At 45.2% G+C, this 23,266-nt stretch overlaps 1 protein-coding gene across 6 annotated transcripts in view; it reads right to left on the minus strand.

Moving 5' to 3' along the window:
* Positions 1 to 23,266, minus strand: part of Slc2a3 (solute carrier family 2 (facilitated glucose transporter), member 3) — a 74,555-nt gene that overhangs the window by 8,481 nt on the left and 42,808 nt on the right. For 4 of the 6 annotated variants that reach the window (XM_006505822.4, XM_011241268.3, XM_006505823.4 and 1 more), the window contains exons 3-6: positions 4,099 to 4,191; positions 3,544 to 3,704; positions 769 to 1,009; positions 290 to 452 (exon numbers count right to left, since the gene is read on the minus strand). In XM_006505822.4, coding sequence (XP_006505885.1) covers positions 290 to 452; positions 769 to 1,009; positions 3,544 to 3,704; positions 4,099 to 4,191 — 658 coding nt within the window. Of the gene's footprint in view, positions 1 to 289; positions 453 to 768; positions 1,010 to 3,543; positions 3,705 to 4,098; positions 4,192 to 5,259; positions 6,457 to 23,266 lie in introns of those variants that run through there. The other 2 variants (NM_011401.4, XM_030255285.1) reach the window with 2 other exon arrangements.

Below are 23,266 nucleotides of genomic sequence, written 5' to 3' on the forward strand. Positions count from 1 at the left end.
ATGTTCATCTGAACTCAAACGACCTTCTTTGTCACATCCGTGTATATAAGGTACACACACTGAAAATGAAGTAAGGTTGTGCACAGCAATAGACTATAGGTCTTTCAGGTCCGCAGATCCCTGGTCTCCCAGACACAGAGCTGCCCGGGTCAGCAAAAGTCCACAATCAGAAAACTCTTCCTGCACATGGAGATCCAGGCAAGGGGGGCGACAAGAAACACACCCAATGTCCTCACCCTTAACCACGCACAGAACCACGCTCCTGAGGCGACAAGCAAGCAGCACTTACTCTCTGTAGCTTGGTCTTCCTCCTTTTTGTTAATGAGCAAGAATCTTGGACTCTCAGGGCAAAATGGAAGGGCTGCGCTTTGCAGGATAGCTGGAATGATGGTTAAGCCAAGGAGCCCAGGCCACAGTTCTTCAGAGCCCAGAATAAAGTCCAAACCAAAGATCTTAGATGCAGACAAAGAGAAATGTTTAACCTCAATTGTATTTCTATGCCATAATTGCACCATTAAAAAAAAAAATCACGTATCCTTTTACCATAAATAGGAAAGAGAAAACAAATTGTTTCTATTTCTTTCTGGGCCCTGCCTGTATCATTAGGTACCGTATGAACTACAGTAATATCTGAAACATGTACATATAAATACACAATTGAACACATGCCAGATCTAGATAGAGTGCTTCACGTATGTCAGTTCATTCATGGCGCACAGAGCTAGCTAGCGTCCATTATTATTATAATACATAAAACTGTAAGGGTACCTGAGCTACCAGAATCCCAACAACGATGCCCAGCTGGTTTAGTGTGCCAAATGCACCCCGAAGGGCAGTGGGAGACACCTCTCCAATGTACATAGGCACAAAGCCCGTGCACAGGCCACAGAAAATGCCAATGAGTAAGCGGCCCAGGATCAGCATTTCAACAGACTCCGCTATCTTGGCGAATCCCATAAGGCAGCCCGCAATGATGGCCAGCAAGTTGACTAGAAGCATAGAGTTGCGTCTGCAAGGTTAAAGACAAAGTGGTTAGTAACGCGCGCGCGAGAGAGATCCCCTGTCTGTCTCTCCTCATCCTTTTGCTCTTCTGAAGCCTCCGTAGATGTCAATCTCTTTCCTTTTTGCTGCTGTGGGCTTGTGGACTTGAGGGACCCTCCTCACCACTTCGCTATACCTTAGGGTTTCTTTTTATTCTGTACTGTGTTTGTGTTTGAGTGTCCAGGTGCCAGTGTGCCACAGGGCACATGTGGAGTTCAGAGGACAACCTTTGTGGCTGGCTGGAGTTGGTTCTCTTTCCACTTTTATGTGGATCCCGAGGACTTACACACCTCAGGTCATCGGCTTCATGACACAGGCTTCTCCGTACTGAGCTACCGTGCCAGCCCCATTTTATCACATTTCATTACAGAACTCATACTGCAAAGACGGTCGGATATTTAGGACAATTTTTTTTAATCCTTTCCTGAATCCTCAAAAGGTCTGTGTCAAGTAGTTAAGGGCTAGTTAGTACTAATCAGTACTGAAACTGGTGTGACTAATGCTTTATAAGCTAAGCTGGCAGCAGAGCCACTGACACAGCTGAGACAGAAGAGACTAGCCCTGAGAACCTTCAGTGGCTGAGGGGCCTTGGGATTCTGGCGGTAAAAGGTCCCGCTGTGCAGCCCAGGTTAGCCCCAAACCTGCTTGGCCTCCTGAGCACCACCATGCCCAGCGGACCTGTGAGATTCTTTGCTCAAATAGACTAATAAACTATAAAGGGAGCTGGGAAAATGTCGACACATAGTTCCCATGCCCTAGGGACCCACTTAATTGTCTCAGAGTACGAGGTATCCCTGGGACTCCTGAGTGTGCAGCCAAGATGCACAAATACCATTAAGAGGGGAAAAAAATTTAAAACTCTTAAGTTAAAATTTAAAAAGTTACGACAAGTTGTGGTCCCAGCACTCCCGAGGCAGAGGCAGATTGATCTCTGAGTTCAAGGCCAGCCTGGTCTAAGGACAGCCATGGCTACAAAAAACCTTGTCTTAACAAAAACAAAACCCCCCAAAAAACAAAACAAACAAATGAAAACAAACAAACAAACAAACAAACAAAAAACCCAAAACACCTCTTTTTCCATTCTCTTCTTTAGTGAGGTTCTTTGTCTAAAGGGAAAAAGTCACTGGAGTCTGAGTCATGAGACACCATTAAAAATACCAAAATAGTGGGCTGGAGAGATGGCTCGGTGGTTAAGAGCACTGACTGCTCTTTCAGAGGTCCTCCTGAGTTCAGTTCTCAGCAATCACATGGTGACTCACAACCAACTGTAATGGGGTCTGATGCCCTCTTCTGCTGTGTCTTAAGACAGCTGCAGTGTACTCATAAAGTAAATAAATTTAAAAACATAAAAACAAAATAACAGATAAGCATTATCCAATAATAGGTTTGCTTTACTAATTACCATGATTTCAATTTACATGTCTAGAATATATAAATTTAACTTTTTAAGATAACGAAGTTTTTCACTTTAATTGTGTTTGCGTGTGGCAAGATGTATATTCCACAGAGAGCATGTGCTATATTGTTTGTGGAGGTCATCAGAGTTCAACTCATGTAGGTAGGTTCTTTCCTTCTACCTGTGGATTCCAGGCTGGCCCCAACCCATAATCCCCGTGCCTGAGTCTCTGGGGTGCTAGCATTGTGTGTTTGCGCTGTCTTGCCCGGCTGAGTATCTTATGTGACTTTGACTCCATTACCAGTCATCTCTGGAAGCATATGACCCTTAAGACATGGTACTATATCAATCAATGTCTCTTTGGGGAGGGAAATCAAGTTATTTAGCCATCATTTACATTTTCCACATGGCAAGGGCTGCAGAAAGTATTTATTTATTTATTTTTTAAAAGGCGTGCGCCACCACGCCCAGCTAAGATTTATTTATTTTTATTATATGTAAGTACACTGTAGCTGTCTTCAGACACTCCAGAAGAGGGAGTCAGATCTCATTACGGATGGTTGTGAGCCACCATGTGGTTGCTGGGATTTGAACTTCAGACCTTCGGAAGAGCAGTCGAGTGCTCTTACCCACTGAGCCATCTCACCAGCCCGAAAATATTTATTTTATAAAATAATGAAAAGACTTCCAAGAAGTCTCCAAAAATTTCAGAAACAAAAATAACTTCTGGCTGGATGTCATGGCACCCAGGAAGCAGAGGCAGGCGGCTGGACCTCCGAGTTTGATAGAGGCCAGCCTGGTCTACACAGTTAGCCAGTGACTGCCTTGGGGGTGGGGTGGGAGGGAGAAGCAACCTTTGTCCTTAAAAGAAGTTTAAGGAACTCCGTTGCTGACCTCACTCTAGCAAAATTAAACCAGCCTGGGAGCTAAAATGGGAACTTCCGAGAGCAAGGTCTCACATCGCAGCTCTCTAGGCAGGTGGACTAGCTTTCCCCAAGGATAACCCAACACGTTCCCACACAGCATTATCCCCCTGACCCGATGTGCTCTGCTGTCTTTCGGGTAACCAGTGCAGGCAGACTCCTGGCCCAGTGTCTGCTCAGTACCTGCCAAAGCGGTTGACAAAGAGTCCAACAGAAAAAGAGCCAATCATGCCACCAACAGAGAAGATGGCCACACATAAGGACCAGAGGGCAGTCAGCAGTCCCTCACTTGGTAGGTCTTCTAACCGCTCTTCCAAAGTGTAGTTAAGAAAGTCCTTTAGGATCTGCACGAAAAAATGCACAGTGTGAGGACAGACCATTAAATCTCGATGAGAGTAGTAGGCAAATCCTAGGGTGGCTTCCTTAGAGGCCAGGATCAGGAGGGAGGAAAGGCACGTGCTTTGAAAAGGGCATCACCCTAAACGTCCAGTAGGTGGCAGCACAGATGTTCAAAGGGGCACCCCACCCAGTCACGACTTCCCACGTTCTTAGGAATCCCTAAAGAATAATATAGGAAAAGGATCACAACTCGGTGAGGGGGCAGAGCCTGAGGAGCAAAGAGCTTGCCTTAGCTTCTTCCACAGTGTGCTAGCCCTCCCCCACCTTAGCCAGGCATCTTAAAGTCCCAGTCCTACTTAAAACTCAGTTTGCAATCCCTTTTCATTTCGGCACACTCACTGTCTCAGGTGCATTGATGACTCCAGTGTTGTAGCCAAACTGGAAAGAGCCGATCGTGGCAACAGTCACGGCGAACACCAGAGATGGGGTCACCTGGAGAGCAAGCAGACAAGGGGAAATGCTTACACACTTTGACCAGTGACATTCTTTCCCTTCCCAAGGATGCCTGCTTGGAGTCCATCTTAAGGCATTTCTCCTGCCTTTGCTTAGAATGCCAGGATTTCAGGCGCATTTGGAGAGAAAGACCTAAAAAGGAATTTAAGTCAATTCTCTTGGCCTCATCTACATAGCTAGTACCAGGCCAGCCAGGCTACACAGTGAGACCCTGTCTCAAAAAACAAAAACAAAAAAAAAAAAAAACCGAAAAGCAAAAACAAGACCATTTCACCAGCCGGACTAGGGTGGTGAACAACTGTAATCCTAGAACCCTAGGATCCTGAGTTCAAAGTCCGCCTGAACTAAATTTCTCAAAAAGAAAAGGCAACCAAAAACGTCACCAGATAGACACAGGTATCTGACTGCCCTAGGGAACGGTGAATGCAGGGTTGTGGAATACTATCGGTGAGTTCATGGCTAGTCCAGGCTTACAGTGAGATCTTGTCTCAAAACATAAAACATAACAGACCCAAACCCCTCAAAGCATAGAGGGCAGAACCAGACTCCATGTGGGTCCACCACGCCTCACAGACTGTAGAGGCCAGAACAGGAGCAGGAAGGAGCAGCCACACCAGCATGGTAGATGGCAGGTGACCCCCTTCTCCCCCCGCACCACCCCCCCCCCGACCCCCAAGCACCGGAACTAACCGTGTGAATTCCTTTTTCTCCTCTCCCACCACCTGTTTCTCTCTCATCTCCTCTTCCTCTCTTTGAGAGGAGGTCCCACGCTCTGTACTCCAAGCTAACCTCAAGTCAGCTCCTCACTTCTCCTGCTTCAGCCTCTCAGGTTTGGAGTCACAGGTGCGAGGTGCTATGCTCAGATTTTTATTTTTCTTATCTCTAGACTACCCAACCCACCAGCAACATCCTGGGCCCTCTTGAGAGTCTTCCTGTTCTCTAAATATGGTACCATTCTCCGCCCAGCTGGCCAGAGCCTCTGCTCATTTTAAACACATTATTAGGAGCCATTTTTAGCAAGGGGGGATCAGGCAGACATCTCCTCACCTTGCTGGGAAATCACTCAAGCAGGCAGGGACATCTCAAAACTGGAGTCTGAGGCCGACCTATTTGGCCTGCTACAACCTCTTCACCTGTCCTTAAGTTCCTCTTAAGGTCACTCCCGGTGGCAGGCTGGGAGCGTCTAGCAGCGAGCTGACCTTCCCGGCAGCCTCCCAGTCTCTCGGTGGTTAAGTGCTGTCCCTTCCAGGCGAAGGCCCTTTCCTTGTTGTAAAACCCTCTTTACAGACATCCCCTCTTTTATCCTGATTTTTTTTTCACGGTCTCTTAATTTACTTAATTTCCAAGTTAATCTTCGTGGAAATGCCCTTTTCCTTACAAATACTGCCTTCCTCCCTCCGCCCACACTAACTCCGATACATCCTGCACTCACAACCATAGTAAGGACAACTGGACTTCCCTCCCCACAGTACCGGGAACCCAAGGACCGATAGCGGGATGCTGAACAGCAAACCCAAGCCAACCCCACGTCCTCTCAAGGTCTAAGCCTTTCCCAAGCCTTCCAGCTGGCTCCGAGACCCCCGCGGCCAAGTCCTACCCTCTTCGCTCTCATCACAGCTACCTCAAACACACCCGAGAGGCAAACAGCTTCTGAGGTGACTTTCACGTGCTAAGAAGGTGTCCGAGAGGATCCTCGTCAGGTAGGAGATGCCTAGAACGCTAACACTAGTATCGAATTGCTTGCTGGAGCTGATAAGAAAAGGCCTCCGTCCGGATGGCTCGGTGACTTAGGAGAAACCGGAGCACGGCGATCCGCACCACGACCTACCTCCGTGAGGACCCCAAACAAGCAAATAAAAACAACCAGCTCTTACCTTCGTTGTCCCCATGGTCCCAACCTAGTTCTCAAGTCTTAAGGTAGATCTAGAGGTATCCAGCCAATGTTCTCGGCAGCAAGTGTTCCTCGGGTCCTACAGAAGCCGCTCTCAGAAGGCTTAAGGACTATCACCGAAAGCATCACAGCCCGAAGCCCAGCCTACCTATTTATAATCTCTGCAAGGGGTGGAGCCTTCAACCTCCCACCCCCCAATCCTTAACCTGTGACCCCAGGAATTCAGTGACCTCTTATCTGATCTTCACCGCTCCACCCCCAGCCCCTGTCCTTTGCAATCAACCACCATCACCCACCCCCTCCTGCTTTTTACCACATCCTCCTCGTGGTTCTTTTTTTTTTCCCCTCAAAGCGCTTCCAAATTCCTTCCCCTTTTCAAGAGCCGACAGCCTTTTTGTTTCACAGAAAAAAATACTAAAACAAAGTTTGGAGGGCGGGCAAATTTGAAGGCAGTCGGGATGGAATCAGTCTAAACGCAGAGTAGAGTCAGTGCTGCTTTTAGTTGAAAGTCATCCAAGGAGCAGGAAGCAGAGAATTGATAATGCGTTTTCATTATAGGCTGGGTGTACTCGCCTTGAAGGAGGGAAAGGCGAGGCAGTCCAAGAAAACGCATCCAGGTGTGAAGGCAGCCTTCTTGACTTGAGGCTCCAAGAAGGATCAAGTGAAGTACACAGCCCCAATTCCTCACCACAGCATACGCCACCCCACCCATTGTGAATTCTGCCTCTCTCAGCTCTGTTTTGAGATTAACAGCATCTAGAAACACAACAAATATCTAATTCAACTTACAGATTTTTGCTGAGTGCATAGCTCTCAAGCGGGAAGAAAAAATTAAGAGCTGGGGTGGAGGTGTCTCGCAGTGGTATAGCACTTGCCGCGGCTCTAGGTTAAACCCCCAGAACAATCAGTCTAGGGTAACTGATTCTCATATAAGAAACGTTTGCTAACATACTATTACCTAGGGATTGTGTGTCTCTCGAAAGACAAACTTGAGACAAGTACTTCACTACCACACTGAAAGAAACCTAAAAAGTTGGGTACGCGAAAGGAGAGCTTACAGAGAGGCCTGCGATGGCCTGCAGGAGGCAGGCACATTTCAGGTGAGCTCCAGAGTGAAGCAGCTGAGCACGTGATAAACGTGTGACACTGAGGCTCTAGGCTCTGACTCCCGGTGCGGGGGAGGGAAGGCGACCCCTCCCCTGAAGAGTGATTTGGTATAGGCTCGAGGAAGGAAAGGCATCTTCAGTCCCTAGCTTTCTGGGCAGAGATCTAGACTGATGGACTGAACTGAAGCAAACCTGGTCCCTTTCTCCTTAAAGGAGGGTCTTTGCCAAATCGGATGCTTGCTGAGAAAACTGAGGTGGAGTGAACCGGACCGCGCAAGAAAATCATCCCCGAGGTTGCACCCCCTTGCTCTCGTCATTTTTCTTTCCTAGAAGCACTGAGTCGGAAGCGCCGTTTAATTACCACAGCAACTGAATCTAGCAGCTAAAGAAATAGTAAAGCCCAAAGGCCAGTGCCTGCCAGTAGAAAGAGAATCCAAGCCACTTGGTGCAACATTCCATTTTCCTGTAGCCACATTAGAAATAATGAAGGTTGTCAAGATGGCTTAGCAGGTAAAGGCACTTGCTGCCAAGTCTGGAGACCTGAGTTTCATCCCCACGACCCACACATGGTGTCAGGAGAAAACCAAGTCCACAAAGTTGTCCTCTTTTTGTTGTTTTGTTTTGTTTTGTTTTGGAAACAGGGTTTCTCTGTGTGGCCCTGGCTATACTCGAACTTGCTTTGTAGACCAGGTTCCCTTCCAGCCTTCCAGGTGCTGTACAACACTTGGTGCACAGACATACACGTAGGCAAAACACCCATAATGCATAAAATATAAAGGTGTTTTTCTTTTTTTCTTTTCCTTTTCTTTTTTTCTTTAAGGCACTCGGGAGGGTGGAAGTGGGCTAGTGATCTGGGAAAGACAGATGCTCCAAAGCCTAAGATTAGCTCTGAAACAGAGAAAATTATGCTTGCAGCAATGTATGTTTTTTAAAGATTACAGCTGGAATTTAGCTGAATTCCCAAGAATCTAAAAAGTGCTAAACAAATTGAGACAAATGCTCTTCAAAGCAGAAGCTCGTCTGATGCTTAAGCCACAAGGCCTCATGCTACTGTGGGCTTAGCAGCAGAGTCCAAGACAGACAGTCCTCATCTCGAGCAACACAGACCAGCTGCTGACTAGCTGTTAGAGATTGCCTGGGGTCCTCAGTGCACTGTGGGAGTGCATGTGAAGGGTTCCCTGGGGAACTCGGTACATTGTAGGAATTCCTGTGCCGGGTTCCCTGGGGTCCTCAGTGCTCTGTGGGAGTGGTTGCCAATTGACCGAAAAGTCCAAGTCCCAGTGAGGGTGACCAACCTTGAGGGACAAAGCACTCAACAGCCTCATGGCTGAGATGCAGTAACAACACCTATCTACTACGTGTCCTTAGATTGCTTGAGAGTTCTTCTATCTTTGCTGGATATCAAAGAGGGAGAAGCACGAAGGGGACTTTAGTAAAAGTACCCAGTTGGGAGCTAAGAGCAAAGTAGGTGTGCTTAGGAGAGAGGGAACAAGAACAATAGCCTGGGATACCAGTTCCCAATGCACACACCTGCACAATTGGAGCCCCAATCTGGTCTCCTGCTGTTAGCCTGTTGAGGTTTGCTAGTGTGACAACTAAGCAGAAGGACAAGGGATCCTACAAAAGAGCACTCAAGATTTTAAACTCAGCACAGTGCCCCCGGCCTGGGAAAACGCAAGCAGAGCCAGTTGTAAGGACTGCCCAGACCCCGTGCTTTACATTTCTATCAGTCCCCACAAACAGCAACCTGCATGGTTTCGTGTGTCTGATTTTAATCTTTCCCTACCAGGTGAGGTGTCCCCATAATTCACTTTGAATCTGAAAACACGGTTTAAAAAAAAAAAAAAGAAGCAGCAGCAGCAGCCCTGGGGTGAAGAAAGGAAAAATCTGAGAAATGCCGCTTCTCCTGTTGACACTGCCTTTAAACCATTCATTACTGCTGCCGGTCCTGAAAACCGGATTCCAGCCCCCAGCTTCTCATCACTGTGGCAGATCTTGCGTATCCCAAAGTCTCCAGGAACAAATTCCAAAGTAGTGTTGACCCTAAGTTAAAATTCAAAGCACAGCAATCTACTCACAGATCTTCAGTGGTGCCTCCTTAATAAGCCCTGGGTTCAAAGCACCTTTGACTACAGGCGCGTGGGCCACAGTTTAAAACATTCCAGCAGCGCTAACAACAGCAACAACAACAACAAAACCTAACGCACACACGTTAATTTTATTATATTATATTTATCCCATCTGACATGTCCCAAGTTCTCTGTTTCACTTCACTCTCTTCTTCTCTTTGCAGTGCAGGGGATTCAGTCTGGGGCTGACCATACCAGTCTCAGGCCTCAAAGTTCTCATATTAACATCTAACCAACATAAATGACTAATAATCTATTTTGATATTTTTGCACCAGGCCTTCAGAATCCAATGTGCATCTTACTTACAGTGTGCCTCTGATGGAAGAGTCAATTTTTGGGTATTGAGGTGAAATATCCTTTTTCTTTTTTTCTTTTTTCTTTCTTTTTTGTTTTTGTTTTCGAGACAGGGTTTCTCTATGTACCCTTGGCTGTCCTGGAACTAACTCTGTAGACCAGGCTGGCCTCGAACTCAGAAATCTGCCTGTTTCTGCCTCCCAAGAGCCGGGATTAAAGGTGTGCGCCACCACTGCCCAGCGAAATATCGTTTTTCTTTTCATTTCTTCCCCCCCACTCCCATACATTGGTTACTGAACATAGGTCCTTTTGAATATCCTGAGCTGTATTTTCAGCCTGAAATCCTCTTTTAAAATGAAACTGTAGTTTTGAACTCAGTGACCTGAGTTCGAGCACACACAAACACACCACCCACGTGAGTGTGTCACCCCATAGGTAAATAATTCACTGTGATTGTCATACTAGGAGAAACCTATAGAGAACACCAAAACCAATCAAGAGTGCCCTGGAGTTCTGCACATTTTGCTACTGTATGCCATGGATGGATAAGTGTGTTCTCCAAAGATTCCTGTGCTAGAATCCAGGTCCAGCACAGCCATGCTAAAGGGAAGTAAAACCTTTAAGTTGTAAGGCCTCAGCGCGCACACACATACACACACATCATTCATGGATCAGAGAATAACTTTTGGGAGCCTGTTCTCTTCCCTTTCTTCTATGTGACCCCAGGAATTGAACTCTGTTACCAGACTTGGAAGCAAGTGACTTATTCTCTGAGCCATTTCACAAGCCCCTAAACCTCTTTTCAGGCTCTTAACAGTCAGGCAGGCATATGCTTTCAATCCTGGCTCTGGGTGGATTAAGGATCAAGAATTCCAGGCTAGCCGGGCATGGTGGCCTTTAATCCCAGCACTTGGGAGGCAGAGGCAGGCAGATTTCTGAGTTCGAGGCCAGCCTGGTCTACAAAGTGAGCTCCAGGACAGCCAGGGCTATACAGAGAAACCCGGTCTCGAAAAAACCAAAAGAAAAAAAAAAAGAATTCCAGGCCACTCAAGTATTTTATTACAGCAACAGAAAATGGACGGATCCTGTTAAATCGTGTTCTCATCATCTCTGTGTCACATTTTCAAGCGGAAATCCAATTCCAGGCCTGCAGAACTCCGTGGTCAATAGTCCTTAATGTGCAAGCTTGATGACCTGCCTCCCCGTCCTAGAACCCCACCACCCCAAATGCTGGAGATGGCTCTGCAATAAGAGTGCTTGCTGCTCTTGCAGCAAGACTGCAGTTCTAGTCCAGTACACATATGAGGTGGCTCACAGCTGCCTGTAAGTAGAGCTCCAGAGCATCCCATAGTTTCTGGTTTCAGCAGGCACCCATGTATGCACAGCCAGGCAGACACAGATAAACACATACATAAAACTAAATCTAAAAATAAAAAGCCAAACGCAACAGTTCATGTCTGCAATCCTAGCACTCCTAAAGTGAGATGGGAAGTGGAGAAGGGGAGGAAGCTCAAGAGACAAGGTAGCCCCAAGTGTATAGAGCAGCAAAAGCAAAGGAGACCCTGCCTTGACAGGATGGAGAAGAGAAATCTCTCCTGAAGTCATCCTCTGGTGTCCATATGCATACCTACGCTCACATATACGATAATAATAACAAATTAAAACAGAACAAAACCAAGCTCCAGCCAAGTGTGGTGGCTCACTGGATCCCCAAGAGCTTGGATGCAGAGGACAAAAACCCAGAGATGAACAGTAGGATGAAGTAAGGAGGTAAGACACCGAGCTGTCCTCACTGGGTCACCATCCCGATGCCCACTGGCACTTGCTGAATACAGGGTTTGAGAAAGGAAGTGAGCCAGGTGGTGGTGGCACATGCCTTTAATCCCAGCACTTGGGAGGCAGAGGTCGGCAGATTTCTGAGTTTGAGGCCAGCCTGGTCTACAAGAGTGAGTTCCAGGACAGCCAGGGCTATACAGAGAAATCTTCTCGAAAAAACAAAAAAAGAAAAAAGATAGAGTGAAGGCAGTTTTATGGCATTTTATAGATTTGGTAAAACACTTTGGTTTAATTTCTTTATAATACATGATTTTGTTTTTTTGGTTTTTTTTTTTTTGTTTTTTGTTTTTGTTTTTTTTTTGAGACACGTTCTCACTGTGTAACTCAGATTGGCCTGGCACTCTCAGTGTAGACCAGGTTGACCCTGATCCTGATCTGCCTGCCTCTGCTTCTGCCACCGTGCCCTGCAGAAATTGTTTGCTGTACCTGTACTTATCATTTCATCTTTTCCTGTACTTAAGCTGCCCACTGGGCTGGTTCTGGAAAGGATCGCACAGGCCACATCGGCCAGAGTGTTTAACTCAGGAACGAGAAGTTCTAATATGCTGACGAGATGGGCAGTGTTTCTGGGTTTTTATTACGCACGTTCCTGGTGGTAATGACTGGTTGACTGGCTGGACACTCATTAAAGCAGTAGGGTTGACACGTGACTATATGGATAGACCTTTTGCAATGAAAATGGTTGTGATTTGAAAACAGTTTTAAAGTTTGTAAGAGGGGCTGGAGAGATAGCTCAGCAATTAAGAGCACTGACTGCTCTTCTAGAGGTCCTGAGTTCAATTCCTAGCAACTACATGGTGGCTTACAACCATTGTAATAAGATCTGATACCCTCCTCTTCTGTTGTGTATGAAGACAGCAGTGTACTCATATAAATAAAATAAATAAATCTTAAAGTTTGTAAGAATCTGGCATATGAAAAGCTTTGATGGCTGTTGAATTCCTAGCAGATTGGTGTGATTGGTGCTACAGATAGCAAATCTCCTCTCTCTCTCTCTCTCTCTCTCTCTCTCTCTCTCACACACACACACACACACACACACACACACACACACACATACACACACACACACACACACACAATGCAAGCTGGCCTCGAACTCACTATGTAACTGGGTTTATTTTGAACCTCTTGTTTCTACTTCCCAGTTCAGGAATTACAGGTGTGTACCACCACATCCGTTGATGTTTCTCCTTGTAGTAGGACTTTAAATTTGCCAGCTGAGGTCTTTTTGTTGTTATCTTGGTATTTCAACTCAGCATCTCACTGTGTAGCTCTGGCTGTCCTGGAACTCACTCTGTAGACTAGATTAGACTAGATAGACTCAGAGATCTGCCTGCTTCTGCCTCCCAGTGCTATGATCAGAGGTGTACACTACTGCCACCGTTACCGCCGTCGCCATCACCATCTGCCTTATAAATACCTTTTAAAAAGATCAATTTTGTTAGTGACCTCCCAAAAGACAGATAGTATATTTTAAACTGATCTTCTATCAGACCAGAGATGGTTTAGCAGTCAAGAGCACATTATTCTTGCAGAGGATCTGGGTTTGGTTCCCAGCACCTATATAGTGGCTTAGAACCATATGTAGACATTTATGTGGTACATATATATACCTGAAGTAAAAACCCATGTACATAAAATAAGTAAACTTAAAATTGTCATTCCGGCTTATCAAAAAGAGTGAGGCACTTGCACTAGGGTTCTGCCTCAGAGCATGGACTTAGCATGTGTTTAGCCGTAGGTATGATCCCTGGCTCTTTTTTTAAAAATGGAAAGAAGAAAGAAAGAAAGAAAGAAAGAAAGAAAGAAAGAAAGAAAGAAAGAAAGAAAGAAAGAAAGAAAGAAAGAAAAGAAAGAGGGAGCTGGTGAGATGGTTCAGTGGTTAAGAGCACCGATTGCTCTTCCGAAGGTCCTTAGTTCAAATCCCAGCAACCACATGGTGGCTCACAACCATCCGTAACGAGATCTGATGCCCTTTTCTGGAATGACTGAAGACAGCTACTTATTTATAATAATAAATAAATCTTAAAAAAAAAAGAAAGAAAGAAAGAGCAAGGAAGGAAGAAAGGAAGGAAGGAAGGAAGGAAGGAAGGAAGGAAGGAAGGAAGGAAGGAAGGAAGGAAGACAAGGAAAAAGACAAGGGAAACAAGTGGGTTAGGGAAGAAAAAAGTCTGGTCTGGTCAGTGGATACTAATACATTCCTATGTATATATGAGTACACTGTAGCTGTCTTCAGACACACCAGAGGAGGGTGTGGGATCCCATTACAGATGGATCTGAGCCACCAAGTGGTTGCTGGGAATTGAACTCAGGTCTTCTAGAAGAGCAATCAATGTTCTTAATCACTGAGCCATCTCTCTAGCCCCTAATACATTCTTCCTTATAGAAGTGACTGCTTCAAAGATATGATCTCCCCTTGTACTAGCATCTTTTTAACTTTTTTTGAGACTGTTTTGCCTACAGACTGATCTCTGATTTACAAAATTTCTGCACAGGCATGTTTCACACTGCACATGGACAATTTTTTTTGGGATCTCTTTTCTCCTTCCACCTTGCTTTTGAGAAAGGGTCTCTCCTAATTTCATCGGCTGCATTGTATACTTGAGCTCCTGGGTGAATTTTCCTCTCTCTGCCTCCTATCTGGCTGGAGAAGTGCTGGGATTACAGCCACCACACTCTGCTTTTTCTTTTCTTCGAGACAGAGTTTCTCTGTATAGCCCTGGCTGTCCTGGAACTCACTCTGTAGGCAAGGCTGGCCTCGAACTCAGAGATCTGCCTGCCTCCTCTGCCTCCCGAGTGCTGGGATTAAAGGTGTGTGCCACCACCGCCCAGCAACACACTCTGCCTTTTTAAGTGAATGAAAGCAGTCCTCACGTTTGCAAGAAAAGGGCTTTTATTGTTGAACCTTCTTGCCACCCCAAAACCGATCTTTGAAGCATTACCTAAGCAGACAATAAACTTGCTTATTGTCATTTCTTTATCTTTAGGCAAGTTCCCCTTTCCCCCATGCCCTCTACGCCCGAATGCCCAGGTTGGCCTGGAACTCATGATGTAACACAAGGTGGCCTTGAACTGGTCATAATGCTTTTGCTTAGCCTCCAGCATGTTGGAATTACAATTGTGAGTTATCATGCTTGGATAACTCTTATGTGGGGCCCTGGATTAAAGCCATGCACACTAGGCAAGCATTCTATGGACCGAAGTACACCTCTAGCCCCTCTTTCACATTTTATACACACACACACACACACACACACATATGCTTGCACACGTGCGCGTACACACTCATTCATAGGCGAGGGTGTGTGTACTATATATACACATGTAATATATAAAACCGGCTTTGAACTCTTGATCCTTCCACTGCCACCTCCCTACTTCTGTAATTACTAGGCCTATTTGTTTATTTGTTTATTTGTTTATTTTTTTGAACTTGCTATGTAGCCAAGGGACCTTGAGCTGATCCTCCTGTCCTGATGTCCTGTGTACTGGGATTATAGGTGCATCCCACCACGCTCTCAGTGTATTTGATGCTGGAGAGCAGTCACACTGGAGCTTCGTGATGCCAGGCAGTCGTGCTCACAGCTCAGGCACATCCTTAGTCCTCATTGACTGAATTTTTTCCATATGTACTAATAGGAGTTGGGTGTGTGGAGGTCAGAGGACACTATGTGAGTCTGTTCCCTCCCTTCACCATGCAAGACCAGATCTTCAGTCTCGGTAGCAAATGTCCCTGTCCACCGAGCCATTTGTTCTTGGACTATGGCTGCATTTTAATAGTTGTCAGGATTAACTGGTTCCATCACACTGCTGCCTGACTATAACATGCCAAAGTCAGCTCTAGCCTCAATATCTCCGGAGAGAAAGATAGACTGCAGGTGCCTTCAATCCCAGCAGCTGGAATGCAGAGGCAGGTGGATCTCTATGAGTTTAAGGCCAGCCTGGTCTACAGAGTGAATTCCTGGACATCCAGGGCTACACAGAGAAGAAACACTGTCTCAAAAGAGGAGAGAGAGAGAGAGAGAGAGAGAGAGAGAAGATTACACAGACAAAGAGAGACCTGGGAGAAACAAAGGATGGGTGGGCATGTGTTATCAAAATGCAAATGCAAAATTCCGGTTACTTTAAAGAACAGTTCATTAACGGTTTAATCCCTTTCCCTATTGGTCCCTTTCTCACTGTGCTCCGAGCTCCAGGAAGTTAGTAGCAGGAGAAACCATTGGGTTGGCTATCTAAAAACTTACTCAATTTTCGTTTTTAAGATTTTAAATGAAGTGAATGTGTGTGTTTGTACCTACGAATGTGAGTGCAGACGTTCACTGAGTCTCCTGGAACTTAAGTTCCATGTGGTGGAGAGCCACCTAACATCCTGGAGAGCCACCCAACATCCTGGAGAGCCACCTAACATCCTGGGAACTCAACAGTCCTCTGTAAGACAGTGCATCAACTAAACTGTGGAACCCAAGCGCATCTATTATTTATCTATCTATTTATTTAATGTCTATGAGTACACTGTAGCTGTCTTCAGCTACACCAGAAGAGGGCATTGGATCCCATTACAGATGGTTGTGAGCACCATGTGGTTGCTGGGATTTGAACTCAGGACCTCTGAAGAGCAGTCAGTGCTCTTAACCACTAAGCCATCTCTCCAGCCCGTGCATCTATTTTTTTTTAAGACAGGGGTTTTGCTATCTAGTCCTAGATAGCATGTAATTTACTATGTATATCAGATCCGGTTTGGCCTTGAAGCCATCCTCCTGTTTTGTACTGCTGAGATTACAGGTGTTTGCTGACAAAAATGGCTTCTCCTAAACTTAGTATCTTTTTAAAATCTTTATTCAATTTTATTTATTTAATTACTTCTTATGCGTGTGCATGTAGGCCCTGGAGACTGGACTCAGGCTTAGGCATGGCAGCAGATGCCCTAGAGTCAGTATTTATACTAAAGGTTATCATGCCCATCTCCATAGCGTTACTAGAAGATTAAGACAATGCAAGTTAAAAACAAATGAACAGGTATTTGGTCAAACATCACTCTGGCTGTTTCTGTGACATTATATGGAATGAGATTTGATTTAAATCAGTGGCTTTGAACAGAACAGATTGTTCTCCACAATGGAAAACTCGACCAGGCTTGAAGAGAACCAGAGACTGGTCTTTCTGGAGCAAAAAGGCTTGTATCTGCCAACCTGGACATGGGTTTTTTTGCTGGGTTTCCAGCCTGCCCACGCACTGTTTACACAGCAGATGTGCCAGCCCCTAGAACTCACAGAATCTACTGGTCAGTCTAGAGAATGAGAAGCTAGTTCCAAGAAGTAGGGTGAGGATTTAGTAAAGGCCTATATGAATCTGTGAGTTCAAGAACAGCCAGGCCTACACAGGGAAACCCTATCTCAAAAACAAAACAACAACAAATCCTACAAATGGGCAATGGGAGAAATAAGAAATTCTGTGGTAATACTGGAAAAGCCAAGATTGCCTTGAAGAGACTGTGGGTAAGAATATGAATGTTTAAGGTGACTCTGGGGCTGGAGTGATGATTCAGTGGGTAAGGGCTCTTGTAGCTGACCCTGATGGCCTGAGTCTAACTCCTGGGACATACATGGTGAGAGACAAGGGACTCCGATAGCCTAGTTCAAGCCCCACACATACAAACACAGATAAATGTAGTAGTAGTAGTAATAATAATATATACACATATTTAATATTTTTGTCTATTTTTAAAAAGATGGTCCTGCCAGATTCTTAGGTGGAAACACTTTACTAGATATGGACAGAAAAGTGATCTTTGTTTTAAAAAGGAGAAACAAACAAACAAACCTGTCTAAATATGGCTGAAGAGATTTCTTTTTTTTCTCTTCCGTTTTTTCTTTTCTTTTTTTTCTTGGCTAAGTTTTGTTTTCATTAATCATATTAATTATAATATTCCAGGGCAAACTGAAGAATTTGGCAGTCCAGTTGGTCCCCCAGAGATTCACAGGCAGGTAGAGCACCTGGGCTCAGTAGCTTGTGGCTGTGTTCGTCTTGCAGGTTACCCACCCTCTACATCATGCCAGATCTTGGGGATGGGGGTGGGAATCCTCTAGGTGCTTGGGGGATTTCAGTCTTCTTTCCTTATCGGGCTCTCTTGTGACTTTCTTCCTTGTCACTCTCTAGAAACAATTCCTGGTATATTGGCAGACACTGTAACCTCAGTACTTGGGAGGTGTGCAGGAGGAGTTTTAGTTTAAGGCCAGCTGGACACAAGTATTAAGACCCTATCCCAAAATTTTTTGAAAAGTTTTTTTTTTTTTAGATTTATTTATTTATTTTATGTAAGTACACCGTAGCTGTCTTCAGACATCCCAGAAGAGGGCACCAGGTCTCATTACAGGTGGTTGTGAGCCACCATGTGGTTACTGGGGATTTGAACTCAGGACCTTTGGAAGGGCAGTCAATGCGCTTACCCACTGAACCATCTCACCAGCCTGAAAAGTTGTTTTTTGTTTTTTGTTTTTTTTTTTTAAGTTTATAGGTGCATTCATAGACCTGATAAGCCATTAATTTAGCAGAATCCACAAGTAAAATGGGCCACTTTACCGGGGCCTAGCAAACACAGAAGTGGATGATCACAGTCAGCTATTGGATGGGTCACACGGCCCCTAATGGAGGAGCTAGAGAAATTACCCAAGGAGCTAAAGGGAACTGCAACCCTATAGGTGGAACAACAATATGAACTAACCAGTACCTGGGAGCTCTTGTCTTTAGCTGCATATGTATCAAAAGATGGCCTAGTCGGCCATCACTGCAAAGAGAGGCCCATTGGACTTGCAAACTTTATATGCCCCAGTACAGGGGAACGCCAGGGCCAAAAAGGGGGAGTGGGTGGGTAGGGGATTGGGGGGGTGGGTATGGGGGACCTTTGGGGATAGCATTGAAAATGTAAACGAGGAAAATACCTAATAAAAAAAAAAAGGGCCACTTTATGCCAGAAGGAATAGAGACGGAACAAGATGATGACCGCCAATGTGAGAACCAAAGCTAGCCTGTTGATTATGTCTTCATTCCTCTAAACGAGTTCGTTTGACCCAACTGCTTGATTGGTTGTAGGCAGGAAATATGTTGGGTTATGCTTGCCCCTGGTTGGACTTGATGGAAAATATGGTGGCCCTGTGGTTTTGTGTTTTATGCCTCTGTAAAACATGACTCCTGGCCATTTCCTGGGAACCTGAGAATGGAGCTGGCCGGAGTCCATCATCCTGGTCAGTATTTAATTAAAGCTTGCTTCAAATTTGGCTCATAATGGTGGAGTTGGTTTTTCTCTGGACCATGTCAAGATTAACATCAAATGTCTGGAATTTTATAGAATGGGACAATAACACCCAAGGACAGAAAGTATCCTTCAGGACCAGACAAAGATGATCGCCAAAGTGATGTACGACCAGTCTTAGCATGCCCACCACAGGCCCAGCTGGGCACGCAGGTCCACGGGGCAATGCTGTCTCCTCACGTGCAGTGGGCCAGCTGCTGTCCAGGACAACAGCAGGGATGCGGCCATCACAGAGAGCCGAGAGTTCTTCTTCTGTTTTGTTTGTCGTTGTTGTTTGAAAGTGCCTGGGATTGAGCCCAGGACTCATCCATACGTCAAATCATCTACCACCAAGCTACATCCCAGCCTCAGAGGTCATCTGACCCTTAAGTCTAACAGTACATTACTTTTTTGCCTCTATCATCAAAAGCACAGGCAACTGAATAAAATATATAAACAATGAAACGCCATCAACCTCAGCAACACTTCCGTATCAACAGGCAAAATCAGCAGCATAAACCAGAGTTTTCAAAATGGAAGAAAATAGTTGTAAGTCATATATCTAATAAATGGTTAAAAATCCAGAATAGAAGCTGCAAAGTTGTGGTGAATGCTCTCTGTGAGTTCAAGGCCAGCCTGATCTACAGAACAAGTTCCAGGACAGCAAGGGCTACCCAGAGAAACCCTACCTCAAAAGCCAAAAAACTAAAAATCCAATAGCCTGATTTCCAAGGGAGGCTCATCCTACCCTCACCCCCCCCCCCAAAAAAAAAGAAAGAAAAAGGAAAAGAACCCTGGTAACTTTAAATGTTTTCCATTCACACACACACACACACACACACACACACACACACACACACAAAAGTGTGATCAAGTTAGACATGTTAGCCAAAACTAGAATCCCTTGGGAGATGGAAGCAGGAGTTCAAAGACAGCCTGAGAGACATTCCAAGTTCAAGGCCAGTTTGACTGTCAAAAAAAAAAAAAAAAAAAACCCCAAAAAAAAAACCCCCCAAAAAAAAAACCAAAACAAAACCAGGAAGTTGGGGGATGGTGCTGGAGCACGCTGAGGCACTTAAGCTCTTACAGAACTTTGACAGCTCACAACAGTCTGTAACTGTAGTTCCAGAGGATCTGACACTTTCTTCTGGCTTCCAGAAGCACCAGGCTTGCACACCGAGCACACACACACACACACACACACACACACACACACACACACACACACACCAAACACTCATAAACTGCTGGCCATGGTGGGGCCCGTCTTTGATCCCAGAACTCTGGATGAACTTAAAGTGGTCAGTTTGTTTCACTAGTCAACTTTGTACCACTGACAAATAGTCTAAAATAATCAAGCTGTGAGGGAGAAATTGTCATTTTAACTCAAGTGAGAAGAAAAGGAGTTCAAGGTTCAAGACCATCCTGGGCTACCTGAGACCCATTTTTCCTCAAAAACAAAACAAGAACAACAACAACAAAAAAATTAAGTGAATTTTCATGGGTTTTGGCTGTAGGAGCTTGGTTGGCCCTCATATCTTTGGACCCAAGGGACAGTGATACACTATGGCTAGCAACATATGGCAGTTACCATATATGTATATCGATGCAGGGTCTTATTCTGTAGCCCATGCTGACCTTCAAACTCACCGAGCTGCTCCTTTTAGGCCTCTCAGTGCTGGGATTATAGGGATAGACCACTATGCTCAGCGTGGGCCCAGCTTCATCAACTGTGGGTCACAGTCCAACACAGTGTTGTATAAGTGAGTTGTGTAAGTTTTGTGAAAATTTTGGCAATGATAAAAATTTCTGAATATCCAATGAGTTAAATCAAAATCAAACCCACGGTGTAATGACTCTGAGCACACTCTACCACTGCATCGAGGTTTGCTTGTGATCTTTTGATTTTCCAGACACGGTCTTATGTATTGTAGCCCAGGGTTTTCCCAATGTGAGCACGTTGCCCCACGCCTGCCACTACAGCACTGAATGCCAACAAACTCACCCGGAAACATCTCAGCTCTGAGACCACTATGTTACACCAGTGAAGGGTTTTTTACATACAAAGTTGTCCCATCTTATAAATGTGGGTCTAATTACAGAAACCCAAGACTTTTAATGCTTTTTCTGCCTTCATTACTTAGCACATATCAAGTCAAGTCTTTGGGTTGGACTAAGTTAGAATATTTGATTTTAAAATCTGACATTAAAGGGGCCAGGAGTATAGCTCAGCCAATCCTATTCCCAAGGCTTTGCGTTTGATCCCCAGCACCACACAAACCCGGAGAAGTGCTTAGGACCCATAATCCCAACATGAAGGTATAAGGGCGGTGAGTGTGTGTGTGTGTGTGTGTGTGGGGGTGGGGGGCAGGATCAATCAGAGGCTAGCCTGGGCTATAAGCGTCTCTGTTTCAAAAATAAGTAAAAATAGGGGCTGGTGAGATGGCTCAGTGGTTAAGAGCACCGACTGCTCTTCCAAAGGTCCCGAGTTCAAATCCCAGCAACCACATGGTGGCTCACAACCATCCGTAACGAAATCTGATGCCCTCTTCTCGAGTGTCTGAAGACAGCTACAGTGTACTTATAATAAATAAATGAATCTTAAAAAAAAAATCCGGTTCACACTTTGAGTCAGTGTCTTTAAAAAAAAAAAAAAGTAAAAATAAGCTGGGTGGTGGTGGACAGGCCTTTGATCCCAGCAACAGGGAGGCAGAGGCAGGCATATCACTGAGTTCAAGGCCAACCTGGTCTACAAAGTAGTTCTAGAACAACTAGGACAATAGAGAAACCTTGCCTCACAATCACTCATAAAAGAACCAGGATTTGAACTCAGATCTTCACACTTGCACAGCAAGTGTCCTTAGTCAGAGAGATCCACATTCCCTCCCTCCAGTCCGGGAACCTCTGCTTCCTTCTTTGAAGGTCAAACGGAACATTGTGAATCTCAGCCTTGGTGCAGAGCAGGGTCTATACCACTTGCTGTAGAGGCTGCTGAAGCAAATACTCAGTTCTTTTTATGGCTGAAGTGCATCGTAGTACATCCGTGTACCTCAGTTTACCCATTTGCCTACATAAGGACATCCTGGTTGCCTCCAATCTTAGAAATTATGAATGAATTGCTATGAGCATCTGTGAACATGTTTTTGTGTATAATTGGTTAATTAGTATTTGAGACGGGCTCTCTGACAAGGCTGGCCTCCAGCTCCCAGGATAGTTCAAGGTCAACCTTGATCTGATCCTCAATCTCCAACTTCCGAGAGCATGTTGGGTTTCTACTCTAAGTCAGACTTGGGGCTCCTTTATGCATTAGCCTTCTTTTCTTTTTTTTCTTTTTAACATGTGTTAGTATTTGCCTGTGCTATGTGTATGCCTGGTTCCCAGGAGGTCAGAAGAGGGTGTCCAGTCCCTTGGTGTTACAGATGGCTTTGTGTTGTGACCTGGGAGCTGGGAATCAGAAAGAGTCATCTGGAAGAGCAACCAGTGCTCTTACCTGCTGAGCTATCTCTTCATCAGGACCCCTCAAACTCCTTTTTTTAGGTTTTGGAAATGAAGTCTTACTACACAGCTCGGGCTGGTTTGGAACTCTGTGAAGAACAGGGTGGCCTAGAACTCAGATAGTTCAGCTTGGATTAAAGGTGGTCACCATGGGGCCTAGCCCCTCAGCTGTGTTTTGCATGCAAATTGCATAGTTAGGCCAATAAGGACCATGCACTATTATTTGTGGGATGTAAGGATGAGTGTTTGAATTCTGCGTGTGTAGCCAGCCTGTCCTACTGTTCCTGGTATGAATGCCTTTGCTTCTCTATATTGTTGTCTGGTGGCGATGGCATTATCACCAGAGCATTTCTGCTGCCTTGGCTACGGGAAAACAGCTCACGCTGACTCATACCCACCCTTTCAAATAACATAACCACATGCCGGTCTGTGGCCACTCTTCAATGAGATGTGTCATAATTGAAGGGCTGTGTCCTTTGAGCAAGTTTCCTCCCTAATTTTGGTGGTAGAGCCTAACTTCTCAGAAAGAAGGGAAAAAACCCAAAAAACCAAAACAAAAAAACAAAAAAAGCCCCAAACAAACAAACAAACAAACAATCCAAAAACAAACAAACAAACAAACAAACAAACAGCAAACCACTCAATGCTCTGAGGCACCATTACTAACATGGATGGAATTGGGAATTCTATGATGGGCTAGGCTACTACACAAACTGCCAGAAAGTAAATGAAATGCTTTACTTGAGAATAGTCTCAGAGGGGAGAAGGTCACAGTTTCAAATGAAGCTTAGAGGGGCTGCTGAGAACTGCAGGAATCCAGAGAAGGCCCTCTCCCTGAGTCCACAGGGACCACAGTGGAGACTTGCAGTCATTGTCTGTCTCTGCCGGAATCTCAAAGAAGGAGCCCTGAGCAAACCAGATGTTCCAGCTAATTCCTTCCTCGGGTGGGGACACTCGGAGAAACCATCCTGTCCTCATCCGTCCCCAGCACTCTGGACACAATGACCCCTT

The sequence above is a fragment of the Mus musculus genome, chromosome 6 (assembly GCF_000001635.26).
Source record: "Mus musculus strain C57BL/6J chromosome 6, GRCm38.p6 C57BL/6J".
In the NCBI taxonomy this organism is placed as follows: domain Eukaryota; kingdom Metazoa; phylum Chordata; class Mammalia; order Rodentia; family Muridae; genus Mus; species Mus musculus.